General features: G+C 42.6%; 1 protein-coding gene across 1 annotated transcript; it reads right to left on the bottom strand.

Moving 5' to 3' along the window:
- Nucleotides 1–1,162: 1,162 nt before the first annotated feature.
- LOC122758282 (protein FAM222A) lies at nt 1,163–24,508 on the bottom strand. Its single transcript, XM_044012325.1, has 3 exons — nt 24,172–24,508; nt 13,283–13,451; nt 1,163–3,589 (listed from the first exon to the last, which is right to left on the bottom strand). Exons 2-3 carry the CDS (start codon nt 13,410–13,412, stop codon nt 2,193–2,195), a joined length of 1,527 nt encoding a protein of 508 aa, XP_043868260.1. The 5' UTR covers nt 13,413–13,451; nt 24,172–24,508; the 3' UTR covers nt 1,163–2,192.
- Nucleotides 24,509–26,940: the final 2,432 nt, after the last annotated feature.

The raw sequence follows: 26,940 nt of genomic DNA, 5'->3' as shown, positions 1-26,940 counted from the left end.
GTGAAAATGTCTAAAAACACAAATGTTTCCAAATTTGCTGACAGAAATGTCAGTGCAGAGAGAGAGCTGCTGGAACACCCTCCTCCCGAACATCAGCTGTAAAACTGGGGGAAAAATCCCCTCTTTTTCATGTCTTCTAATCCCCCAAATCACCCAACCTCTTTCTCTGCCCAGTCTTACTATTTGAAGTGTGTCCCAGAGGCCAGAGTGGCTCTGGTTCCGCTCCCAGAGGAGCCCAGCCTGAGCTAATCGTCTGTGAGCAAGAGCAAGAGGAGCATGTCTGTAATCCTGTAGGTTTATCAGGGGAGCAGCCAGGCCCGTCCTGACTGATAGATAGGAAGGACATGCTTAGAGCAAAGCCAGGACACAATAAAAAAAGAGGAAATCCATTTACAACCGTGGCCTCAGTGACAAAGCCTCAAACCTTTTACTCTGAAATATTTATCCGCAATGTAGCCATCAATTTAATATCACAGGTTTATTCACAGCAGTGCCTCTTGTGCCATTATTCACACCACCTAGGCTATTTGTTTTGTAATGGGCTACTGAAAGTGGATGTGCACTTAATGTCCGTGGTGATCTAAACTACATTACAGCTGTAGCATCCAATTTAGCGGGACAAATGAAGCAAAATAAGAGGTTCACGCAGGCGTACCGTCTTAAGATTAGCAATTCAGTAGAAGGGTAATAGCAGGCCCACGTCTAAATAACTTGGACAGGAATATACTGTATGTGTGGATATATATCTCACAGGCGAGAATGCATCTATTTTTCATGCCTAAAGATAAAATCTTGAAGTCTACTGCATTATTATTTGGATTTTTAAGTGTCCATGGCTTCTGCCTGGAGCGCTGGCAATTCATCTCGACTAACATAATTCACCGTAACATAATACCGCTTTGGAATTGCATCATCGTCTGATGTATTTTAGCTAAGGATAAACTTGCATCATTTATTAACAAGCTTGAGATTCTCCAGTGCAAAGAATGGATCCTAATAACATGTGACATGTCTGGTGAAAAAAAGACTCGCCTGGCGGTTAAGCCTTAAATCACTTTGCAATATTTCCACAGCACGTTTACCATTCATGAGTGTACCTAAACCGTCTTTTCGGCTACATGTTTATCACATAAGTAATAAAAATCAACAACAGACACTTTGCTGGGCTTAGAAAATTTCGTTTACTTGACAATCCTTATTAAGAAGAGGCAAAAAAAAAGGGGGGGGGCAAAATGTAGTTATTTCAACAACGTACTTCATGGAGAGAGCATTCACATGTTCATATATAATAATTGCACTTCATAATTATAAAGACAGTTTTGCTATGGAACTCAACAGGCCCGACATAAATAAATAGTATTACAGAACCAGTGCAGACGTACATCGATCTACTCAGTCACACATCTCACACCATCAGAGATAATATAGCCCTAAAAAGAAGACAAGTGTACATGATTCAGGTGGGCCTAAGCTCTCCAACATGGCACTGCATTGCTCCCGGGTGTTGTGTCACAGTGCCGCAACCCACCAGGGGAAGAGACATTGTCATTCGAGAGGAAAAAAGTCCACACACGCAACCTTGTTTTTAAAAAAGAAAAGAAAATACAACTCATCATGCTTGGCGTGGATGCCACAGTGTTGATTTGGAAATGCAACAGTCCTTAATATGTTGAGCATGATGACGGCAAAAATCAAATTCACAGTAAAAACAACAGAAAACCACAATTTCAGTTAATAATTAAAAGAATGTTCCCTCTCGAGTGAGTAAAACACATCATATATCAACCAAAAAAAACAGTTACCAGAGTCAAGTGTTTTTAAGGAAAGGTACCAATGATTACTTCAGTTTAGCGAGTTTTCCCATATTTATATGAAGGGGCCACAGAAGAATCACACACAATCTCTGATTGGGCGCTCCAAAATCGGCATTAATTAAACGGAGAACAGCAGGCAATCTTTTAATGGCCGTTTAACACACAAAAAAATGAAAGCAAGGGAAAAACGAACACTTATCTAAAGTCATGATTATCGTTTACCTCCGGGCTGTAGACACAAAAGCCTTCTGCTGAACTACATGCACAGACATTAAAGGCATGTCTCCTTCACGCACACACAGACGTACAGTATGTACTGACACACTTCCACCGTCTATAAGAGGTCTGCACCGCCCCGCTGTGTGCCAGCGCCGCGTCCTATCTGTAGACGGGAAGTTGCATGTGGGTGTGCTGGTGGTGCTCCAGCAGTTGAGGCATTCCCATGGCTTCGTACCCGCGGCCCAGCATGCGCTCTTTGATGCACGGAGGGTGAATCTCACTGATGAGGCACTCCAGAGACTGCAGGCTGCTGCTGAGTACTGCAGCGTGGCACATGCTAGACGTGGGCAGCCCACAACAGAGGTTTTGGTCTGTGGCGTAGGCCTGGATGTGAGGCGGGAGAGGAGGGGCGAGTTGCGTCTGGTGGTGGTGGTGACGCTGATGCTGAGTCGGGTGGAGATGGGAATGGGACAGGCCCAGGGCTCGAGGCCTGGTTGCGCATGTACCCGTCGCCAACACCTGAGAAGTATAACAGTCACTGTTGGGGGTGGCCACAACGTTATCCCAGAGAGGAGCGTAGTACTGTCCAACAGAGAACTCCCCCTGCATGGGGGCACAGTTCAGAGAGGAGCCGCTGACTCGCTCCTGCCCAGCACCCACACTGGCAGGATGCGGCCTGTAAGACAGCTGCGAGGAGCACGTCAAAGGAGACTGACCGACAGCAGTCTGTGCGGCTCTATGCCCCTGAGCGCCATTACCCACACTGTACATCCTCACTGGTACCTGCTGATACGACTGCTGCTGCTGCTGCTGCTGCTGAAGAGGATGCTTGTGCTGCCACACTGCGTAGTCTCCCTTCTCCAAGTAACCAGCTTTGGCTATATCTGCACTCTGCGTAGGTAGCACCGCTCCTGTGTATGCCAGACTGCTCTGGGGCGGCACTCCCAGAACAAAGTCAGAGTCTGAATGTGCCACTGCGGCCACAGCATGCAGAGAGGGGCTGGCTCGAGCCTCCCCACCCAGCTGCAGGGCCTGACTGTGGGGCACTCTGCTCATCTGCCTCATCAGGCTTTGAACCTTTGCCAGCTCAGACTGGGGGGGCAAGCTCTGATCTCCAGAGGTCATCCCCGCACGAGAACACAGCGTCTCAATGGGCACATCAGAGAGCTTACATGCACTTACATGATAGGCCTTGTGCCCGTGTCTGACAGCACAGCCAATATTTAGTGGATTATTATACGGTGCCACGGGGGCCTGGGGATTTGCATGTTTAGTCCTCCTGCCCTCGGAGCTTTTCACCACACCTTTGGCCACCACGGAGGCTTTGACGACAGCCAACAAGCCCCGGTGGCCTCCTGAGCACGGGTGTGAATACGGGCTGTAGCGTTGGCCTGTGGTGTCGAAGCCGTTGACGGTTTTGTTGAGTTGCTTCTGCTGCGGCACCCGCACATCGGACGGAAAGATTTTGATGGACAGTGGACTGTTGGCAGTCTTCTGGGCGAAAGCGTCCAACTCCGCTGGAGAAGGGTATCGGGAAATCATGGAGGCTGAGTCGCCTGAGGAGAAAACAGAGAAACACTAAGTGATTAGTTGTTCATGAAGCTAAATGAAAACCTTTGCGGTTATTTACCCTTTTAGGAAATCACAAGAGAAATCAACGTCTTGTATACAAATGAATTGATACTTTATTCAAACTCGAATTGTTACACAGGGAAATCAAAAGTATATAAATGTAGCTCCATGAGATTTGAAGACATTTAGACGTTAAATCACAGCTGGCTTTGTTGTTCTTTAAGAAAGAGGGAAAAAAAAGCCCAGACTCCAATTTACCCAAATGCCAAAAAAACAAAAACACATTTCATTTCTGGTCAACTCTCATCAAACTCCAAGCATCACTGCTTCCTTTCTATAAAAGTTTCTTCCACTTTCTGCTTTTATGACCTTGAATTGTCGCTACTGTAAAAGCATGAAGCTCCAATTGGGAAAGAAAAAAAAAAATGGAGCAATCATCAGGAGCACTGCTGATTGAATTGTGTGTGCGAACAGGACAAACTATGATTGAATTTAAACACTATTATTCAGGCAATTTCATGGCTGCTTAACTCCTTAAAACAAAGGAAAAGGTGGGAACGCGGAGCCATTTAAAAACAATAAATCACCTGGTAGAAATTACAGCCCCCTTTCACAGCGACACTTTTATGGAATTACTGACATAAAGAGAAAAGGCGCTGGGATTTACCTATATCACACTGTAAGTCAGTGGAAATCATAGCGGGCAAAATAACAAGCCGGTAATCTGCAACAAAGGGGCTAAAAATAAAAAACAAAACACTTCATTTCATTTCCAATAACAAAACCAATCCCAGCCATGCAGGGGAGAGGCTCACTTGTTGTTCCCATTTGAAATTGATTTGGGAGTTCATTTCATTTCATGCCTACAGTGAGCCTCCCGACTGTGAAAATGATTCAATCTACAAGATCCATCTCATGAAAGAAATAAATTGGGTGTTTAAAATGGAGGAAAGAGGTAAGGTGGAGCGTTCAATCCATCCAGAAATCTCCCAGCGAAGCAGAAGGAGCGCCGCCGCGGTGCCAGGGGCGTGAATGAATTCTACTGAGAAATACAACAAAAGCAAAAACACGGCTTAATATGTATCACGCTGTAGTTGCCGCTATAGAAAACAATGACATCTTGGGAGGTTGGAGAGGTGTTTATACTGTATACAACATCAAGATGTGAGCTCTCTCTTCTCCAGTTTCCCATAATCCTGCTTGCAGAGAGGGAGGCAACAGGAAAAACCAGCTGCAATAACAGTTTCTGGCCTTTGGCTACATACTGATTTTATTCATGACCATAAATGATAGAAGGGGAGGTTCATATCCACCTTGAAAGAAGCTTAGGTGATGAAAAGTGCTTTAAAAATATAATAAATCCTTGCATCAGTGCACACCAGCACTTCATACAACAACACTTCTGTCTGTGCTGCTGCTGCTGCCTTGGATAATAATATGCATAATATTAGAGAGGTATTTCATCTGTTTCAGCCTAAAGCCGCGCACGCTGTGATGGGCTCGCTGTTTTACAAACATTTCAGACACGTTGAATGCTAACACATCTTCACAGGGTGTCTGATATTGTTAGTCCAGAGATTACAGCCCTGTCAGAGCCATGGAGACACAACACAGCTGCACTTCCCACTGTGGGCTGCCTAAAATGCGCTGCTATGGAGACCTCATTAGCAAACAGCCTCCCCCCCCACACACACCCCACCCACCCACTCTGCATTCACATATTTATCATGTGAGGACCATTACTGTGTGTGACACATGCATAAAAAAAAGGGGGATCATATGAGTTGATCCTGACTGAGGCATGAGCGCCACGTGACGTGAGATCTCAAAGTGTGGAGCGGAAACAGCACGAGTCGCATTAAGCGCGCCTCTGAGTTACAACCACAGGTAATTGTGTCAGTCTCTGGGACTTTATTACCAATCAGTGGAGTTAAACCATTCTGAAAACATGTGGTAGCAGCAGTAAAAGGTGTAGCTCCGAGTCATTGTCCATTAAAAAAAACAAAAAAAAAAACTAAGTTGCTCACTTCACTTCCACACAAGTGAAAATAAGTAACTCTCAAAAATGTGTGGTCAATTAATTATAATCTGGCACTATGGCAGCTCCAGTTTCCTCCTCCTATAGGTGCCAAAATCATGCTGTCTCAACTCTCACCGTATATACACACACAAGTGAAAGTGATAATTAATGGTGTGCATAAAGTATCGCTTTCATAGATTCCATCTCGAGCTGTGCGTTTGCTCGTTTTAAGCGGCTTGGTTACGTTTCCAAACATGCGAGATCAGTGGCTTCCAAGCTCATTTTTGGCCTTCCTCAGAACAAACAAAGCAAATAAACAAATAAAATATACAAATGAGGCCAACTTTTGCAGTCGTTACATTCAGCGAGCGATTTGGCGTTTGAAGTGCCACGCGTTTAAATGTACGAGCCAGTTAATGCGTGAATATCTACGAAAACACATGTGGACTCTCGGTTTAAAGGCTGTTGCCTCTAGGAGATGAAATTATTATTGATCTTTTGATCTTTTTTGGGGGGGATACATAATCAGCACTAAAAACAAACAAACATAGGAAATGATGTGCATGTTCCATAGATCAACAGAAACTGGTTTAATGTCTCTTTACCGCTTGCATATCTAAAGTGTGATGTTTGTGCAGATCTGTGAGAAACAAAGATGTTTTCTTCAGCGTGTAGAATAAGACGTGTCGAGCTGAAGAAATTAATCCATTACTAAATTAAACGACAACTATTTTGATAACCGATTCATCGGTTTGAAGCTTTTTTTCATGACTAAAACAAGATTTCCCATTGTTGAAGCTTCTTAAATGTGAATATTTTTCTTCATTTCTTTGCTCTGGATAACAAAGAAATCATTAAAAGTGAATCACAAAACAAGACATTTGAGAACATCATCATTTCCAGGTTTCAACATTTTTTAAGATTTTCTGATACTTTATGGACCAAACGATTAATCGATTACGAAAATAGTTAGTTGCAGCTCTAAAGACAATATTTAATCTAAAGCGGTCATTTGACATTAGACCATACTGCCATTTTGATCACATTTGGATGTTTTGTTCAGCTCTATCTTCCAGGTAGTGACAAAAGTTTAAAGCCCATGAAAAGGTTGACTCCCCCGGTGTTCGTGCCATTGTTTTCACATGTTTTCCTCTGTTTTCTCTTTCACTGCAGTCACAATAAGATCCAGCGTGGCAAAATTAAGGTAAGACGTGAAAACAAATACGAGGCTGTTCACATGACGACGGCGGGGGGGAGACGGCAGCTCTGTGCTGTCAGGTGCAGAATAGCAGAGAGATAATTAGCAGTTTGACCTTAAGCACTTAATTACCGTTAACCTGCAGACTGCATGCTGTTTCCCTCCTCAGCCCTGACAGAGAGCAGAGGCACGGAGAGCGACGGAAAACATCAGCCACAGCATCACGCCGCGTTTACACGCAGAGAATTCTTTGACCCCGTAGCACCCTCTCCCCTTCTGTCGTCTCGAGACGAGGCTGATTGGAGTGGTTTACAGGTTTTTTTTTTTTTAAAAAAAGCATGTTTGTCATTTTCCTTTGCCTGGGAAAATCTGCATAATGATGCATCCAGAGCTCTTGATTGATCAGTTTAATGGCCCCCACTAGTCACGCGAGAAACGTTGCCTAGGTTCGAGAAGGTTCCACGCATTAAACACGCTCTGCTGTGACTGCTGTGGCACCACGCTGAGTGGAGCTGGCACACTCTCACATGAAACACCTAATCCTGATTTCCTCTTTAAATGCAAAAAGACTAACTGGGGAACGTGTATGTTCATGGCATAAAGGAGGGGAAAAAAAGCAGCATTTTGGCATCAAAAATAATCTGGAACATTGTGTTTCTAATCATACCGCAGTGTAATATATGGCCTTTCACAACCATAATTCCACCCCCACATTTGTGCCACTTAAAAGGCGGCTAATCTTTTTCCCGTGGTCACACTTGAAGCCATTTCCCCGCAGATTACACCAGAGACCTCGTTGCTTCGCAGCAGTTAAAGTTAATCACTAATTTATGGGCAAAACAAGGCCCAGAGGCAGGGCTGGAAAAAAAAGGGGAGTTGGACGAGCACATTGTGTTTGGAAAAAGCCACTCCTACAAACCATTACATGCCCAAGGGGGCCAACGCAAGGAATTACAATGACCACTAAGTATGATTCCCACATGAGAAAACTGGGATTCATCATCGTTAATGTCCACAGATTTTGGGGCTTCCTGGATGTTAATGCTGGTGGGGACTTATTGTGAAAACATTAATGTCAAATCTCCAGCATGAATGTGAGAGGTAATTACGGCGCCGCACAAATATTTGTTTACCACACTAATAATCCTCATATTTAAAATACTCATACCTCCATAAGCAGGGGACTGCGCGGGCTCAGCACATTCACGACACCTATGTCTCTGTTACCATGACAACCTCTCTCTTTTTTTTGCGCCCAGTTGGCCCAATGAGACTAGTCATTATAGCCATGTAATTAATTTGCCCTGCCTTCATTTATCTAGAGGGTAGAAGGAGCAACAACACCCAAACTGAAGCTTCTGGCTTCTGGCTTCTGGCTTCTCGCTCTCGAGTCACAGAGCCACAGATTGAAAATGAAACTGTTTGTTTAGCAGCGTTATTATATGCAAAGTCGACGTCCAGATTTGGTCAAGAGCATATGTCATGACACGCAGGATAATTACAGGGGACCTTGTGGTGGTTTAATCTTCAAATAATGGTAAAATATGAAAGAAGCTCCTCTGATTTAGACAATTGATTGATCTATTAAGTTGGAAACCTAAACCTTGTGTAAACTTAGAACGTAGATATTAATTGAACAAAGCCTGAGATTATTTGTTCTATTTACTTTCCTTTTTTAATGCAGTGTTGTTTTCCTGCTCCTGGTCTCTCTCTTCTGTCTCTACCTCCCTCTTGTCCCTCATTTCACCCCAACCTGTCGAGGCAGATGAGATGTGTGAATTGCTGGGTTTGAGGTCATGTATGTTGTGATCCGACGCTATAGAAATAAAATTGAATTGAGTCCAATCAGTGTCCTTGAAAAGAACCGATCACATTTCACAGTGTAGCTGTTCAGAGGCCTCATTCAAAGGTTCAAATCAGTTTTTTTTCGGCCTGTTTGTGAATTAAATAATATACAATTTAGGGCTCTTGGTGCGGGCCATAGAAGTTTTCCAAAATTTATAAAAAAAGGGCCACAGCATTCTTACGTTTGGGAACTGCCTGTTGAGAAAGTTGTCACCGAGTTTCTAAGGCCTGCTTTTCAGATCTGGTCTGGTCTGGTCTGGTTTGGTTTAAACCACGACTCACAAAAATTAATCAATGTTAGCTTAGTGTTTGACATTTTAAACCAGCATGTATAATGTTAGTAATGTGAGACACAAAATACCTCAGTCATTTTGGAGTCGGTGGGGAAAATGCAGGTTTAGAGAGCATCATCGCACGTGAGGCGCAGAGTCAGCAGTTTTCCAGACGTCAGTAATGAAAAAGCATTAATATTTATTGGGCGATGAGGTTAAAAAAAAAAAGGCCCGGCGGTTAGCGTCTGCATCACCGTTAGTTAAAGATGGATGAGGTGGAAAAGGGAGAGAGACAGAAGATTGTGACACTGACATCTCACTCACACTCACGTCTCCATTCAGACTCATAGAACACAGTTACCGTCGCTGTTGGACGCGTTAGTTTTTGGGAGCATGAGGAGAATTCTCCTTTGCACCAGTGTCACTCCTCATTTGTTTCTGTGCCACTTGGCCCAGCTTGGGCAGAGTCTCCTCTCTAAAAGCTGACTCGAGTGCAGGCCCGCAGCAGCATGAGAGGAAAAAAAGGCATTTCCAGCCCCTGCTTTCAGGCTGGGCTGAGATAGCAGCTCTCACTCACCCCCCACCCCCCGTCACATTATTCCTAACGCTCATTTCTCAGAAATATGAGGGCTTCTATGTCCTGTGCCCTCTATTTATTGATAGCTAAAAATGGAGATGGCTTTCAAGAAACGCAGCGGCGACTAAAAGGTCTGTCCCCATTCTAACGTGAACCAGCAACGACTCACTTACTGAAGGAGCCTGGGCCACACGGACCGAGCTCCCGTCAGCAGGCTATTCTCCATGATTGTGCGTGAAATGTCAGGCTTGGGCCTGACGCGTGCTGCACAGTTGCAGCGGTGCATAGAACTAAACGGGAGGAGTGGGGGTGAAAACAGGATGAGGAACACACCCCTGGTTCTGCCTGAGGCAAACTAGGCACTTCTGTTCCAATGTTTAGCAGACAAGTGCTCCACTGATTCCCAATTAATATTTAATAACATAAAATAGACAAGGAGGTATTTCACGCAGGGAGAACGGACGCACTTCAAAACTTGAGGGTGGTTGGAAATGCAGTATTTTTGAGTGTATCATTCTAAAAATACCACTCTTTGTGGCCATTAACAACACAGTTTGATGCAGCAGCACACTTGTATTCTCTCTTCTTTTTATTTTACACCAGTTGGACCACAGATCAGGATTGTGTACGTGGTTTTCTTAGGTTTAATGATAGCGAGGACGACCAACTTCAATTTTGGGTCATCCATCCATTTCATTTTCTGGAGCCAATCCCAGATGATATAGGCTGAAAGGCGGGATACACTCTGGACAGGGCGTTAGGCCATCACACGGACTCTCACACCTACGGTGCAGTTACAGCAGGGCTGTCAAACTCATTTTAGTTCAGGGGCCACATACGGCGTAAAGTGGGCCGGACAGGAAAAAACAACATTTGTTTTATATTTAATGAAGAATCTTAATGAAACTATAAAGTAAATCCAACAATATTATGCCTACGTTTACCATTTACACATGTGCATTACAATTTACAGATCACAGTGGATCTACAATGGCACAACAGCATTTATAATATATATATTAATATAGTATTATTCACAAATGCATCTCAGATTTTCACAAATGCATCCTGCGGGCCGGATTGGACCATTTTGTGGGCCGATTCTGAGTGTCCAGTTAACCTAATCCCCAATCTGCATGTTCCTGTCGGAGGCCCCGGAGATAATCCACACACACACGCACGCGCACGGGGGAAACATGCAAACTTCACACAGGAATGCCCTCTGTTCAACTGGGTTTCGAAACCTTGACCTTCTTGCTGTGAGGCAACAATGGCAGCCACTATACCTCCAGTTTGTGTCAGCATTTGACTTTAGCCGACCAGCCTCCACAACAGCGCAAATTTAAAATCTCCTCACATTAAAAATGGAGCAGTTCACATCGTAATGAGTCTCTGTCATGTTTACAGTCGCTGTGGTTTTGATGCGTGTCGTAAAGAGCGCCGTTTCTTTCCCGTTATAATACATGAGCACAGATTGGTCCTTCAGAAGAATACAGGCCCCATTCAAAGGAACAAAAAAATGATAATCCAATCAAAACGTTGCAAACATGGAAGACCTGAATGTACGGTAACACCTAACATTTAATACAATAACATGATAATAGTAATGGGCTAATATTATGGTAATACCATCTTATTTCTAGTGCAATTTCCAGCTTGTTTATAACAATGGTTATAATGTGGTCATATCGTGATAATATCATGCTATTTTCAAAGTAATGTCCAAGTTATGGCTTGGTAATACGGAAAAATGCCATGTTTATGAAACAGAATTGATAATTACTCTATTATGTCATCTCTCACGTAAATGTTTTCACTGTTATTACCAACCGATGTCTTGGTGATAAACTCCATAAAAAAGATGTATCGCGTACAACTACAAAAGCAAAAACTTATTTTAAAAGGACTAAAATAATTTGAGATGCTTCGTGGCTAAGAGCATAAATAAAACTGCAATGCAAACACTCAGCTGAACCATTAAACTCTAAGTAATTATAGATCTCCAATATAGTTTCAAACTGGGCACGGCAAAAGAAATATAAAAAGGCATCAGCATTTTTTAAAGTGAATCAAAAAGGGAAACCACAGCAGAATAACTTTGTGCCGTACATGATCTCATTAAATGCATCGAGACTATGCAGGGAGGAAAAAGACAAATGTATTCAGCGCTCGGCACAAATAATACGCATGACGACTAAATATACACATCAAAAGCAGGAACGGAGCAAGAAGTAGTTCTGCCGACATGTCACATTTAACCAGTTAATTACAAGAAATGTGATCACGAATGTCAATCCAGGTGAGTCCCAAAGATACTCGCGTCACCTTTGAGTCGGTTTAATTAGTCGCGGTGAAGGTCACCGACGCGGGGCTGCTTTCTGAAACGTGAACATTATTAGTAACTCTGTATGCAAGAGTTGATTAACTCCAGTTTGACCATTTGCCTCGCAGGAGCACGGCGATCAGTCGCCCAATTAAAGAACATCATCAACATCATCATCATCATCATCATCAACAACACGAGGCCCAGTGTTTGAACTCGGGAAGCTTCACAGCAGCTGAAGGCTCAACCCGTCGCCCTGTGACCTTTGATCTCGCACAAACACGCCGCACTTTGTCCACCTCGCTCGCTTTAATCTGTCCCACATGTGTCTGTCGGGGTGATCTGGTGATAAATAAATAAATAAAATAAATTCATTCCGTTTGTACATCGTGATTGTCCTTTAGAAAGAAAAATGTGTAGATTTGGATTATTAATTTGATTCATCTGATTTGTCCAAGTGTTTCGTGTCTGGACTGCACTTGGCCTGGTTCAGGCCCACAAGTGCCAAACCCAGTCCCAGCTCATTTGGACTCATTTTATAGGTCTAGTTACCGGGGTAATGTGCCATGTGTGGTATAAATGGATGGGGGATTTATTGTGTTTGGCGGCAAACGCAGAATTTCGCGCAGTTGTTACAACATTTAGTCTTTCATAGTATTTGGGCTTCTATTAATATGATATATATATATATATATATATATATATATATATATATATATATATATATATATATATATATATATATATATACATATATGTGTACACACACACATATATGTATACACATATATGTATATACATCCATCCATCTGTTGCACAATAGATAAATCACTACTATGAGTCAACCAGTTCACTAATTGTTACTTCCTGGAAACTGGACCAGTTTACCTAATCCCCAGTGTCCTCCCACAGTCCAAAAACCTTCAGAGGTTAATTTAACACTCTGAATTAACCGTAGGTTTAAATGTGAGAGTGAAAGGTTGTCTGTCTCTATGTGGCCCTGCAATGGCCTGGCGACACGTGCAGGGTGTACCCCGCTTTTCTCCCTACATCCGCTGGGATTAGCACCAGTGGCCCCCGCGACCCTCATGTGGAGGATAAAGCCATAGAGAATGAATGAATAAATAATTCTGCAGATTATCCTGGTGCAGAGGTGCCCTCTGTTTTAAGCCCAAGAAACAGGGCCCAGATGGTCACCCATCGGGCAGTCTGTGACCACTCGTAGCCTCTGGAAATGCTGAGCAAGCAGATGACTTGCAAACATGAGGGCATACACCACGCCAACGGAGGCCGTGCCGTGGCCGGTCGCCATCAGCTGACCGACAGGTGGTGTGTCCTGTGGCTTTGTTGTTGTTGTTTTTCTTCATTTCCTTCACTCTTACATCTCATTTGCACTTTATACCTCGGGTAATCTCAACGTCGTGCGCTGGACACAAACTCACCTTTGCGGGTGCAGGGCTGCAGCGGTGGTGCTGGCAGCAGGATCGGCGGCAGAGCAACATCGAGGCTTTTGGGAGTGCAGGCCAGACGCTGCGACGAGAGGTTCTGCTGTCTCTGGATACAGGCCAGCATGATAGTTCACCACGGCTGCTCACAGCCTGAGTCGACCTGCTATAATAAAGACAAAAAAAAAGGTTTGAACTTTTATTTTGCAGCAATGCGATTAATCAAGAAATAAAACGCTGATTAAACAAAGACTAAAATACAGCCGTGCTTTGAGCTATGTGCTAACTCCAGCATGCTAATACACTAGCAAGTATAAGTTAATTAATTAGGTATGAACACACCAGCTGAGACTGACTGAAATGTCCTTGGGTTTGTAGATATTAGGTCATAAATGATTCATACTGTGGAAATTAACCTTGTGCCGGAGCTATAGGTTAAGGCAGAGGATCAGACAAGTCAGCGGGGTTCATTCCTCGCTGCATCGCTGCTGTCTGCATGACATTTCACGGCAATCCATCCAATAACTGTTTGTGTATCTCAGGCTGGATAAGTGGTGGACCAATCAGAAACAGATTAATTGATCCTCTACCAGCTCTGTTCTCACATGTTTGGATTTCATTTTTTTTTGCTCTGATTGCATGGTTAGGCCACATAATTCCACAGGATGACTGGAACGAAAGTAGATGCCAACTTAAAGTTTGAAGAAGAAGATGGAAAATGCATTTAAAAACTCTTGCGAACTTGACTTTTATGTCGGAGGAAAAGTGCAGGCTTGCACTCTGCTTTCAAAACCAGCTTTCCTACATTACTGCAGCGGCTCCCGCGTCTCAAAACTCTTCAATGTCTCGGGTCCTTTTACCATATTAAAATTCAGGAGCCCCACTTTGAAATGCAGGGACTGTACATTTAAGAAAGTAATATCACTTAATCACGGCACTGTCTCCTCCTGCTGCTTAGTTGTTATGATGGCTCTTCGCTGTTATCAACCTTGGTCTGTCAGCTGCAATCACACAGATCATTTACAAGGACTCCCATAGCCTCGGGGTGTGTTTCAATTTGTAACGAGCCTCGAGACCTGGGTTTCTTGTTCTATAAATTTACGGCTGCATTGATCAGCAGAGAAAGCCAAAAGCAGCTCACTCCCCTGAAGAGGCCATGCTGTTTGTGGAGTTAAGTATTGTCAGAGGAAATGAGAGGCTGAGTCTGAAAAAAAGCTCTCTCGCTCTCTCTCCGCAGCAGTGCTGATTGAAGCAATCATTCTGAAAAGAAAAGCCAGACATTGAGGGAATATTTAAGAGATAATGGCATTTGACATTCTCTTTCATTATCGGAGCCAGTCAGCAAATCCGTGTGCTGGCACTGCAGAACTCAAAAAAACTCTCTCACTCTTTATAAGCATCTTTAAAACCAGCAACACACAAGCAGAGATGTACCGACTGTTAATAGTTCATAAATCTATTACTGCAAACAGACAAATTAGGTAAATTTCAGCCTTTAAGTGAATCTTTCGCCTTCATTTCTCCCTCTGGGTCCACAGGTCAACCAAAGTGAGTCAAGCACGACTATGATGAGCTACTACAGAAACATGATTACCTTTCCCTCAAAAAGGAAAGAAGAGTAATGAGGATGTGGCTTTCATTTCACTCAGGTGCCTTTAGCCTCACTCTTCCCTCGCTCCCCTCCTCCGCTCAACATCTGTCCCTCGCTGACAAGCCCACTTCAAAACTGTTCAGTGCAACCGGTCTCATCTGAGCACACACACACACACACACACACATCACAAGTGCTAAAAGCCTGAGTATGGTCAGATTCCATTTTGAAAATAATAGCAGCTTCACAACAACCCTTCCATTACCACACATTTGTCGAGAGAGGGAGGCAGCGTAAGAACGCAAGAGGGAACGCAAGAGAGAAGAAGTATCTCCAGGGAAATCCCTTCACTCGCCCGAAAATGAGACATGAACTGGAATACCTTCCATTACCCCTGTAATTTGCAGACGGGAAAAAAATACATCAAGGAAATCATTATAATTCAAAGAGGCCAGCAGTGGCTTAAAGAAAAAAAAGTGTCTCAAAGAAAAAAGGGGAAGGAGATATGATCCATCAAAGTGCGCGTAATGACGGTTTCTTTTCATCTCGCAACATAAATTTCAAATTCAAAGAGATCTCATGGAAATGTGAATTTGAAATTGCCTCTTGAATCTGAAGAATTACCTGAAAGGGGAGAGATGAGAGATGAGAGATCAAAGTGATCCAAGAATTTGTGATATTATCTGGGCCAAGCATCAAGCAATATCATTTCTCCAGCATTCTATTAAATGCTCTGCTCTGTTTAAAGAAAAAAGAAGAAAGTTTTGTGTCTTGTACGACTTTAAAATGTCACGTCGACCTCTACGAGCGGCAAAGAGAGTGTCAGCGTCTTAGGGATGGCAACCATTATCATGGTTTGGCTCAACTTTGGCAAAATAAGGTTAAGGATGTGGCGTTAATATGATGAGTCTGTTTTCTTCTTCGGTCGGCAGCAAGTCTTTGCACGAGACGTGGTTATATGAAGCAAACGTCTCACACATTTACTCCGGAGCCTTCTGTAACATGCATGTTTATGAAAAAACAGGACAAAGTTTAAGCTGCAAGGACATCTAATCCTCGCCACTCTCCGGCGACATCCATGTCGCTGATAAGAAGCATGATGTTGGTCCACTGAGGGCGTGCCTGGCAGATAAAGACCTTGTGCTTTGCAGTCCATCTAACTGTCCCCCACGGTTTTCTGATAAGGCTGTTTTGGCAGACAAGTTTATTTTTCAAGCCCCAGCCCCCCCACCGCATCATCGTCGGGACTTAAAAGGCTCGTTTTCTAATGTCATCTCTCTCCCGGGGAAGAGGACAAGGCATTTTCTGAGAAGATATGGTCAACTAAAGAGCCATAAGGGAAGTGATACGAGGACATTAAAATGGCTGTGTCGGTTTAACGGGCACACAGAGGCAATTTGTGAACTTATTTTTAACTGCGTCTTTTCAACACAAAAGAGATTTTCTGTGGTGTGCCATCCATGAATTAGCACCGGTTATGTTTGTGCTGTGGCGAGACGTTAAAATCAGGACACATCTGCGATATTTCTTTAGATAATGAAATAAGGTATCCTAACCTAACCCGGATAACTTTGTATCTGTCAGGCAGAAGCAGCAGCAGAATCAGCTCTTCATTATACAAGAGCATGTGTGTGTGACCTTCTGGAGTCTTTTATGAGTGTGAGCAGCATCAGGGGTCAGAGCGGAGATAGAGGCAAACTGCAAAGAGGGGCCTCCCTCTCAGCAAACATGAAATGCACAGAAAGAAAAAATAAAGATACACCCTGGCCCCACATATCAACCTCACACACACATACATTCCCTAGCCCTTTACCCTTACCTTAACCAAAGCAACTAAGTGCCTAACCCTCACCCTAAAACCAGGTCTTCACCTTGTAAAAGGCCCTTTACATTTGTAGGGCGCAGACAAAATGTCCCCACAAAGATAGGTTTGTACAAGTACACACACACAGTCTGGGTTCCATGAGGACAATGCATTAACTTACATTCATTTCCTGGACACTTACAATTATATTATTATACATTTATACACCTTAACCATATTCACTACTGACCTGATCCTAACTCTGACCTCAGCCTATCTTTAAAATGTGCCTTCACCTGAAAATGTAGTGATTTATGTTATGGGGACATGATTGTTGTCCCCATTAAGTGACGGTGGAGAAATATTTGGACATTTGGACAGCCTACACAAAGCTTATCCCTTACCTTAAAGACATACTTCATCGATTTGCATTTAGCTTTGTATTACTAGCATAGGGGTAGTATTTTTGCAAAATTCCCAAACCAAGTTTCCCCTGAGATACGAAATATCTTCACTTTTCTTTGTTATGCGACCACCAGTGACACTTGGTCCGAGCCTTGAAACTGCAGCGCTAATTCTGCACATTTTAGAGCCACTCTTAGGGGGATGAGACCTCATTCTCACATTCTGTTAGCATAACTGTTAGCAAAGATGGCAGACACTGTTTACATTCTTGGAATTTGGTCCCGCCCCCCTACGAGTGGCTCTAAAAAGTGCAGAATTAGCGCTGCAGGTTCAAGTCTTGGACCAAATGTCACTGGTGGGCACGTAACAAAAAAAGAATGAAGATATAGGATATAGGGTACACTGAGGTTGGGAAGCACAATTTTTTCAAAAAAACTACCCCTATGCTAGTAATACAAAGCTAAATGCAAATCAGTGAAGTAACATGCCTAACTTTAAACATGCCTAACCCTAACCTTCAGCTAACCACAATTTAAACCTTAGTCCTGAACTTAAACAGTTCCTTAGAAATGAGGTTCAACCTCGTTAGACCACTGGTCCTGACAAGGTCATATTTACTCCAACTTTAACCATAACAACTAAATACCTAACCCTAACCTTTAACCTCACACCAGGTCTCAAAAAGCCTGTTAAAGTTGTGTGGACCAGCCAAAATGTCCTCACACAGTTAAAATGTCCTCACAACGATAGGATAGTTTGGCAATTGGTCCGCACAGCCCATTTAAGACACACACACACACACAGACACACACAGAGACACACAAACCCTCTCAGCTCCTGTTAGCAGTTCTCAGAATCCTCAGTTAATAATTAGATGATAATGAAAAAGGTTTAAGATGAGCAGCCTTTTCAGTCTCTGGATGGATTAGCATTTGAGTGCTATGCTAATGTTTTTCCCCCCCCTTCCTTTCACTCGGAGTCTGCGTGAAAAGAGATAGGAAGAGGGGAACACAAAAGCGGGAAAAAAAGAGGAGCAAATTTGGGAGGAAATAGATGATTAATAGAGAGTGATTGGTTTGTGCGGGGGGGGGGCGACAGACAGTGTCCCGCTTTGAATGAGCAAGACGTGCCCATGAATAACAATCCACTTACTGCATAATTAATTGTATATTATGTATGGCTTTTATACCGTCTTTAAAGGTAGGCACTGCAGGAACCTGTTTAAGTAATGGAGACCAGACAAGTGGTCTGATATACAGCGCTGCTGCAGCTGCTGGATTCATCTCTATAAACCCCATCATACACACACATGCACGCACACGCATGCACACACACACACACACACACACCCCCATACATTTTTAATAGAATCTATTACTTCTGGATTAGCCGATAAGAGCTGCCCTGGTTAAATTCTATAATAGTTTGCATAATTGCTATCAGAGCAGCACATAACAGAGACCCTGATTTCTCCTCTCTTCTCCTTCTCTGTGGAGAGAAAGAAGAAAACACAAAGGTTCAAACACAGGATAACCAAACAACCCCAGAGTCGCTGCGCTCCACGCTAAAAGAACACTCGAGGCCTGGGGCTGATAACATGCGAGGCTCATTTCCATTGAGATTAGCTCCCGTGTAGAAAGGTATTACAACCGTTTAAAGAAATGTTTCCTATAAGTGTAAAATTTATGTAAATGCAAATGCTGGGCATGCAGTAGTCGAGCAGATGTCCATTCAAATGGATGTAAATCAAGCAGCATTAATGGCTGGTCGCCTGGGACGAGCGTCAACGTCACAGTTTCTCTCTCGTGCACAAATTCATGTAGTCACCACATAGACGTTGTATTAGAGCCGAGGGCAAAGATGTATGGGTGAGTCAGACATCACAGGTCGTCAACTCTTTTCTGAGCCTTTATCTGTTGCCTGATTATTGCAAAGACATCCAGTGAGAGGGAACTGTGTGTGAAAAAAAACATACACATTATTATTCTACTAACTCAATTTTCTTATTTGCTACTTGCCGTTAAACACTGGAAGCATTTATGGCTCATATCAATGTTTTACTGCTCATATGCAAAATAATATATGAGCTGTGCTATAAAATCTACATCAGTCAACATTTCATTCCCCCACTATACATGTCAAATTACTTTCAAATAAAACTGGAATTATTTAGAAATACATCGAAGCTCTAGCTTTTTACTTCCACTACCTCAGTGGTCAAAACTGGCCCGCCAGTATCAGTATCTGGGCCCGGCAGACGATTGAAAAAAATCCAGTTCAGAGCTTTTATTCTGAAATAATATGAACTGATTCAAATAGATTTTGTTTGCTAGAATTGACAGTTAACCTAAATGAAATGTCTGTTGTTGTCGTGGACAGCCAGGTTTGGGGAGTAAATGTCCGTAAAATAATGACTTGCATGTTAGGCTCAAAGAAGAAGCAGTAGGTTTAAATGATGCACAATAATAATAATCCATCTCCAACATTATATGACAGCATGTGAACATTCTCACGTCTAAAGTGCAGCAACAAATGGATTGAACTGAATGACAGTCCAGCTCCGTGTGCTCAGAGTTATTACCTTCAGCAGCTGCCGCAGCTCCGACCGAACAGGATGAATTTGTCTTTGAGGTTTACAGTTCTGACAAACAATTAGTCATTTTGGACTTAATACAGGCCATTTCTCCAAGCCAGCCTTTCAAAACAGTATTGGTATGATGATTAGTGGTTAACCTATGCAATATATCACTGTCACAAATGAATATTTGCTGAATATTTGATGCTTGCTTTTCCTCTCTGTAGAACTATTATTTGTGCAAAGACAATATCCATGCTGGATTTGATATTTGGTAAAGAGTAATACTTGAGTGCTAAGCACAAATGTATCCATGAAATCCAAAACCGGCACAATTAAATCTAATCTTTGAGTGTTGCTTCAGTTGCAGAGTAGAAAGCCTTGGACTGACCCAAAGCCGCCCTTGCACGTCGATGGTGCCAAGGTAAAAAAAGAAACTCACAGCGTGGTGTAAAGTCTGGCCAATGCCAAGGTAGCATTAGATGGTAACCAGGGGCCTTATCTTATCCTCATCCCAGTATGCACACATACTGAGCCCCGCTGTCAAAGAGCTGTGCGTATGCTGTCCAGCTTTTTTAGAAAATGTTTACAAAAGATAACAGATGGTGAGAGAGTATGCTGGAAGTTTTCTGGAGGGGGGTAGGATAAAAAAAATCTCTCCTCTCCTTTTCAAAAACAAGCAAACTTGAGTGAGATTTGATTTTAATTTCATGTTGACATTTATCAGTAAACAACAGGAACTCGCAGAGTCATTTTTAGACTTCCAGTTTCATTACGGGGGGAAGGAGACAAACAACAGTGGGGAAAATTAGTTTATGATAACAATCTTCCTATAACCCACTCTCTGGCTGTTTCACTGTACAGGGTCAAAAGAGCCATTCTGAAGTATACAAAAAAGTTATTAAATGTATATAAATAAAATAAATAATAATGCTGATTTTACTTAATATATAACTGGGGTCGAGTGATTGTTTGAATTTGATCAATTCTAGTTCCATTACCAATTCTACAAGAGTCCAATTTTGGTAAAAAAAAAAAAAGGGGGTCAAATATTAGACAATCGTATTCTTTTAGCACTGAGTCAAGTAAGCACTAAAGCACTTATGTGTTATCTTAACAAAGGGAAAAACAAAACCCACCCATTTGCAGATAGCCACATCCTGTTACCCAGTCCTTTAAAAAACAACAACATACATCATTTAAATATAACATTTTCTCAGTTGTTACAGTCCCATATGTGATGCTACTTTGGTTCTCATCCCCAATCACAAACCCTACACATAACCCAGTGATAAGATCCCTTCTTCGAAGCATCAAAATATGCTACAGTCTCTGGACCAAACAATAACATCTCACTCTTTCTCTTCAGGCCAAATGAAAATGCATTCATCCTAATCATTAATTTGAAGTGATGACAGAGCAGAGCAGAGAGTGCCGCTCTACAGACAAAACAAAGATTACTGAAGTTTCAAATTACGGTCCAGTCCCCGCCCCTTTTGACCCCCAGAGGCCCAATCCTTAACCTTCCACCCTTAACCCCCAGTTTTCACTACTACCTTCCTGTTAAGAGTGAAAAGTCTAATTAGAGAGATTTCAAAGATGGCAGGCTGCTTGTAATTACACATGACATCTCTTGGCAGATAAAAAGGTGATTAGAGAGGGTGCAGTGAGGAAATAATAAGCGACCAAACCAGTTACATTAACCATTAATACTGTAGGTTGGTGAGAAGAGGCTGGACGTGTATTTTCGTCAAGTAAAAACTCACTGTACGCTTCACAAATCCAAAAATGCGAAGCACGGATGACAGGGCAGAAAAAGACGTGGCCTTAATCAGGCCTTGTACTGGTCTGGGTAATAATCATCCAAGAAAAGGTCATTGTCGTGGTGAGCCATTTCCTCCATTCAGTAATTCAGTAGGCCCGGAGATTGAGCGAGTCTGGGGAAACTTCACAATAGATCAGAGCTCAGCTTCACTCCTGAGGAGGCAAAGGGAAGCAGGCAGCCAAATGACAAATCCCTTCTCTTCACAGAGTTGGAATTACTGCTGGGGTGTGATGTGAGATCAGAGGGAAACCCCCCACGGCATACCTGCACACTGGCTGCTCGTGATACAATGCGATTTTACAATCCTCTCAAAAAGATGTTCAGGGTCGGGCTGAGCACACGTCGAACAAACAAACCAAAACCTTAATATCTGTCGTTGTATAAATGTGAATGCAACATCGCAGGACACACAGAGCATCTAAATCAAAAGTGTATGCATTGAAAATCAGTGGGTGAGAACATTTTTGTAACCTCTGCCAAGGAGGTTGTTTTTGGCAACGTTAGTCTGCCTTTGAGCAGCGTAATTCAAAAAAAGTAAGGGACAGATTTGGATGACATTTTCTGGGAATGTAGGTTACGGCCAAAGGAAAAAATAATGATTACATTGTGGAGGTGATGTGTAAATGTATCACATACTGACATTGAAGACGTCTGGACTCTCTAAGTGGTTCCTCTGGTTTTTGAGTGCACTTTTAGAGAGTGCAAACCTCTTCCAAGGCTGATCTCTTTGCCCGCAGTGTCAGTGTCTGTAATGCTTAACTTTTAAATATAAACAAATCTCAGTCTCTGTCAAAACACTGTCAAACGAGTTCACATAATGCTGATTAAGCCTATCGGCTCCACACGACTCTGTGTCTCTCACTATAGCGGCATTAGGATCTTGTGTCGCACAGCAACATTCCCGCAGACGGACGCAACAGCAACACTGTGTTAGTAAAACGAGACGCCTGCAAACAGGCATGACTCAGCGTGTTTACGTGCATGTTAAAAGTCCGATTTAAGTCGGACTAAGGCAATCATTTACTTAGTTTACTTAAAGTGTTGGTGTTAACATGTTAGTCTTAGTCAGACTAACATACCTGGATAATGCGATTCATAGTCCTATTACTCCCTCTTGTATACACTTAGTCGGACTGGAGTCGGACTTTGCGTTCTGCACATGCACCAACATTTCCACCCCGGTCTTTAACCAGGAAGTAGAAGCAGACGACGTATTAAACATCCAATTTGTATCACGATTACGACACGAAATATACAGAACCACAGCGCAATCCATCTGGCCGCTCACTGTTTGTTTTTCTGTCACGTAAAGGTCAACAAGAAACTGATTTAATACATAAGCACTAGCTTACAGAGAGATACAGCGCCACCCACAGAGGCGGAGTCAGACGTACACAGCCAATAAATCTCCTCCACATGTGTACTCGGACTGGGGAAGTTGTCCGATTGCCCTTCTTAGTCAGACTATGGCCGCAGCTGGATTAAACTGTGCATGTAAAGTGCGCATGAAAAGTTTCAGATTATTCTGCTCATGATGAACACTTCTTGCCCCTGAATACACACAAACACTCCTTCAGTCAGGTCTGACACTTTCAGAGTCAATTTTCAGAAGGACAAACAATGTTACACACATTTTTTGCACACTTTGACATTGAATATCAAAGGCAACAGGGCTATGGTTTATAATTTGTATAAAACATAAAAAAAAAACCAGTTGCACTTGTTCCTAATTGCCAAAAGAACAATAATGTTTCCGCTCTTTTGCTCAGGACAAAATAAAAAAAAAGGACAACAAGACGCTTTTCTTCTGTGCCTCTGGTGAAAAGCAGTGACATTACACCTCTCTGGGCTAATAAAGGATCTGGCACAGGCAGGAAAAAGCACGCGGGGTAGAATTTCACACCTGGCCAATAATCTATAGGCCCCTCTGCTGCGGCTAACCTTCAACCTCGGCTGCCACCGGTGCAGTGAGGTGCGATGATCCCACCTCCGGCTTCTAGACAATGGAAATGGAAACCTTCAGAGGCTGCACTGAATGACCGATAATATACTTCAAAGCACTTCCCGTTTCCACGTTTCCACTGAGATGCTGACATATAAAGAGCCTTTCAGTGCACGCAGAGCACAGCATCAGCCAACATCACACAAATGCACAGATTTTGACTCACAAATGAACAGTTGCCATTGATTTTCCCACAAAAAAAAAAGAAAGAAATAAAAGAACATTTAAAAACTACATATGTCAATGTGTGTTGTCATTTCAGGCACATTTCCTGTAAAGCTGTTCAATATCCAGGACCATTAAATGAATAATCAAACATAATGGATATAAATTAGAGACCTCGGCGCATATAAATACACATTAGGCACTGATATATAGTGAGGGCGAGACATCCCTATCCATTAGTGCGCACTGGGCATCTTTCACCACTTCAGCGCTGTCGACCTAAAATCAATGCAGGGCCAAAACCCCTGGCATCATATGCACTCTAGCATCTTTACAAAAACACACATTTATGATTGTCTTCTTGTCATTGTCAACACAAGCAACCATGTTTTTTAAAAAAACAACAACCAGCAGCTGCTGGAAGAATAACACAAGCTGAGAAACATTTATTCCAGGCGCAGCACAGTGTCCAAAAAACACAACATTGTGTAAATAAGAGAGATAAATGTGGTGTCTTACAGAGTTTAGTCTTTTCATAAGGCTTGTTTATCTTTGGTTCGCCACGGCTGATTGGTTGCTCTCCGGCTCGGAAGGCGTATTTCCTCTGCGAAGAGCAATCTGATCGCCGCTGAATCCACGGTGCGCACTGGAAACCTCCGGAGATGTTACATCCATGGATGAAGCCCCGATCCGTCAGCTGTACTCCCACAACTACATATTCAACACAGATGATTTCTGTGTGTGTGTGTGTGTGACGCTGGCCGTCTCATGTCGACAAAAAGCTGAATGTGTGTGTGTCTGTGTGTGTGTGAGAGAGAGAGATAGTGTGAGAGTGTGTGCCACACAGTCCAGAGAGTGATGTCGGAATGGCAATGAGTCCTCTGCGCTGTGGAAACCGGCTCCGGGCCAATCAATCAAGCCTGGATTTGAATATTCCCACGGCTCAGCCAATCACGCGCGAGAGAAGGCGGCCGCTGCTGTGATGCCGAACCCGTCAAAGGAAGCACGTTGGAGAGTTAAAGGGGAAGACTCTCCCGTTTATTATCGAGACATAACAAATGTGAGTTCTTTCTTTCTTTTTTCTTCCTTCCTTGTCTTTTTTTTTTTTTTGATCTATGTATGCTGATTCCCGCACGTACCATCGATTATTAAAGCTGCTCGTCAACCCATCACATATTTGACTTTCAGCCAATCACATGACTGGAAAAGGTGTGTGATGAGAGCAAAGGTATTGATAAACAACCTGCACCTGTGTGGAGCAATGGTGGAAATAACAATCTATCTATCTATCTATCTATCTATCTATCTATCTATCTATCTATCTATCTATCTATCTATCTATCTATCTATCTAAATTAAGTATTTTACTAAATCTACTTTCCTGCCCCTGGCTGAGACACAATAGAGAGGGTGCACCAATCTGTATTTAATCTCAGAGAAGCTATGGACATAAAGTCATGTTCACAAATGGGGTAGAAACACCTTTCCTGAGCAAAAGACTGCGGCCTGACAGAAAATAAAGAACCGAGCGACAACTAATCCTGTCTCACAGGTTAAAAATTCGCAGGATAAGAGCTTGTCACGATGTGGTGCCGGAGTGAATTTAATATGCCATTTTCACAGCAGACAATCTGTCAGAGGATGAAAGCCACATCCGTAATTTCTCTCTGTGCCAACAGTGTCTTCCCGTTTTGAGTTGTGGTATTGTGCTAGTTGACTCATTGGCACAGCTCGCTGGGGACTGTTGAATGAAATTAAGCCATCATCATTAATATAATTAGCCCAACCTGTGCTTTTCCTCCTGTCACAAGTTCTGTCGAAATGGAAAGGGTGTGCTGTGTTTATCCCACACCCACGAAACTATCATTTAAGAGCACCAGTAAAATAATTAGTTAATCCAATCCTTAAAATGTAAATGTTACTCTTTTAAACGACGGTGTGACAGAAGTTGCAGGAGTCATTGTACTTTAATCATTCTCACAAATGCAAACAGCACAGTCAAAAACCCTTATGCCTTGGATAAACCTGAAAGTTGAGCTCTTATCAATATAAATTCCTAAAGGCGTGATATGTTTGACATATTCATATTGTAATGACAGCTTGTCCTTTACACCTCACCCAGTTTAAATGTAATAATAGTTAGCTGTGGCTGCCAAAATGTACATGTTATACTGTAAGGCCAATGGTGTTGCAGCATGATGTGCAGTGTGTATGTGTGCTTTAAAAAATATGTTCTTTTGATGACTCTGTGGTAATCAGGTGTTTTTTAAATGGAATGAATTAAATAGAACAACGTGTTGTTGTGAATGTAACCCAGACACACTCTCGACACGGCCCTCCAAAGTCAGGCGTTCATTTTGTTCTCTTTTCCTGAGAAAGCCAAGCCTATGCGCAGCTCGAAGCAGACAGACTGAGTATTGAATTGTTTCCTGACAGCTCCTGCATGTCATTTTTCACTATGAGGCCTGCAGATGGCAAATGAGGTTGCCATGCACTGATTTCCTTGTATCGAACAGGAAGAATATACTGTGGACGTTGGTGTTGTTGTAATGGCCATAGACACAGTAAAAGTGGACACAGCAGCATTATGCAAGCACTCAATCAAAAAAAATTGTAATCCAACATTCATAGTGTGAGCAGGCAATGGTCAGATATAACAAAGATGATAGACTTCATATTAGAACACTATTTTTTTATTATGATTCAGAAAGATTTATGGTAATACAGTAATGCAACCGTAGACATATTAAGGCAGTCATTCTTTGTCTATGATTTATGGAATAACATTTCAGAATATGTTGCGTATCCATCCATCTTCTACCTTATCCTCCACATGAGAGTTGCGGGGGGCCACTGGTGCCAATCCCAGCTGATATAGGGTGAAAGGCGGAGTGCATCAAGTCCATCACAGAGTCACATAGAGACAAAAAACCATCCACAGTCACACCTACAGTCAATAGTGTCCAATTTGTCTCCAAATCCACATGTTTTTGGACTGTGGGAGGAAACCACAGAACCTGGAGAAAATCCTTGCACACACGGGGAGAACATGCAAATTCCAAGCAGATCGGCCCTTGTTCTGACTGGCTTCTTCTTGCTGAATCAACTGTAAAAAGAAAAAGTGTTTGCTGTAATTTTTTTTTTTTACTTGAAAATGAAGCATGTGTTTCTGAATGCAAATGTGTTTGTTTTTTTAACAAACACAAGCTTCACAGATTTTTATTCATGAGTTTCTTGCCTCCACTGTGTCCTCCATCACACCACTGTATAACACACACTATAAATGAT

This window comes from Solea senegalensis, linkage group LG21 (genome assembly GCF_019176455.1).
Source record: "Solea senegalensis isolate Sse05_10M linkage group LG21, IFAPA_SoseM_1, whole genome shotgun sequence".
Classification (NCBI taxonomy): Eukaryota; Metazoa; Chordata; class Actinopteri; order Pleuronectiformes; family Soleidae; genus Solea; species Solea senegalensis.
This window is presented reverse-complemented; position numbering and strand designations above follow the sequence as displayed.

What these genes read in the sequence shown, in the direction of transcription:
- LOC122758282 (XM_044012325.1), bottom strand. Translation starts at nt 13,412, where the DNA reads ATGCTGGCCTGTATCCAGAGACAGCAGAACCTCTCGTCGCAGCGTCTG. An exon ending in GCAGCCCTGCACCCGCAAAG is followed by an intron (nt 3,590 to 13,282) that starts GTGAGTTTGTGT and finishes TTTTCTCCTCAG; the next exon opens with GCGACTCAGCCTCCATGATT.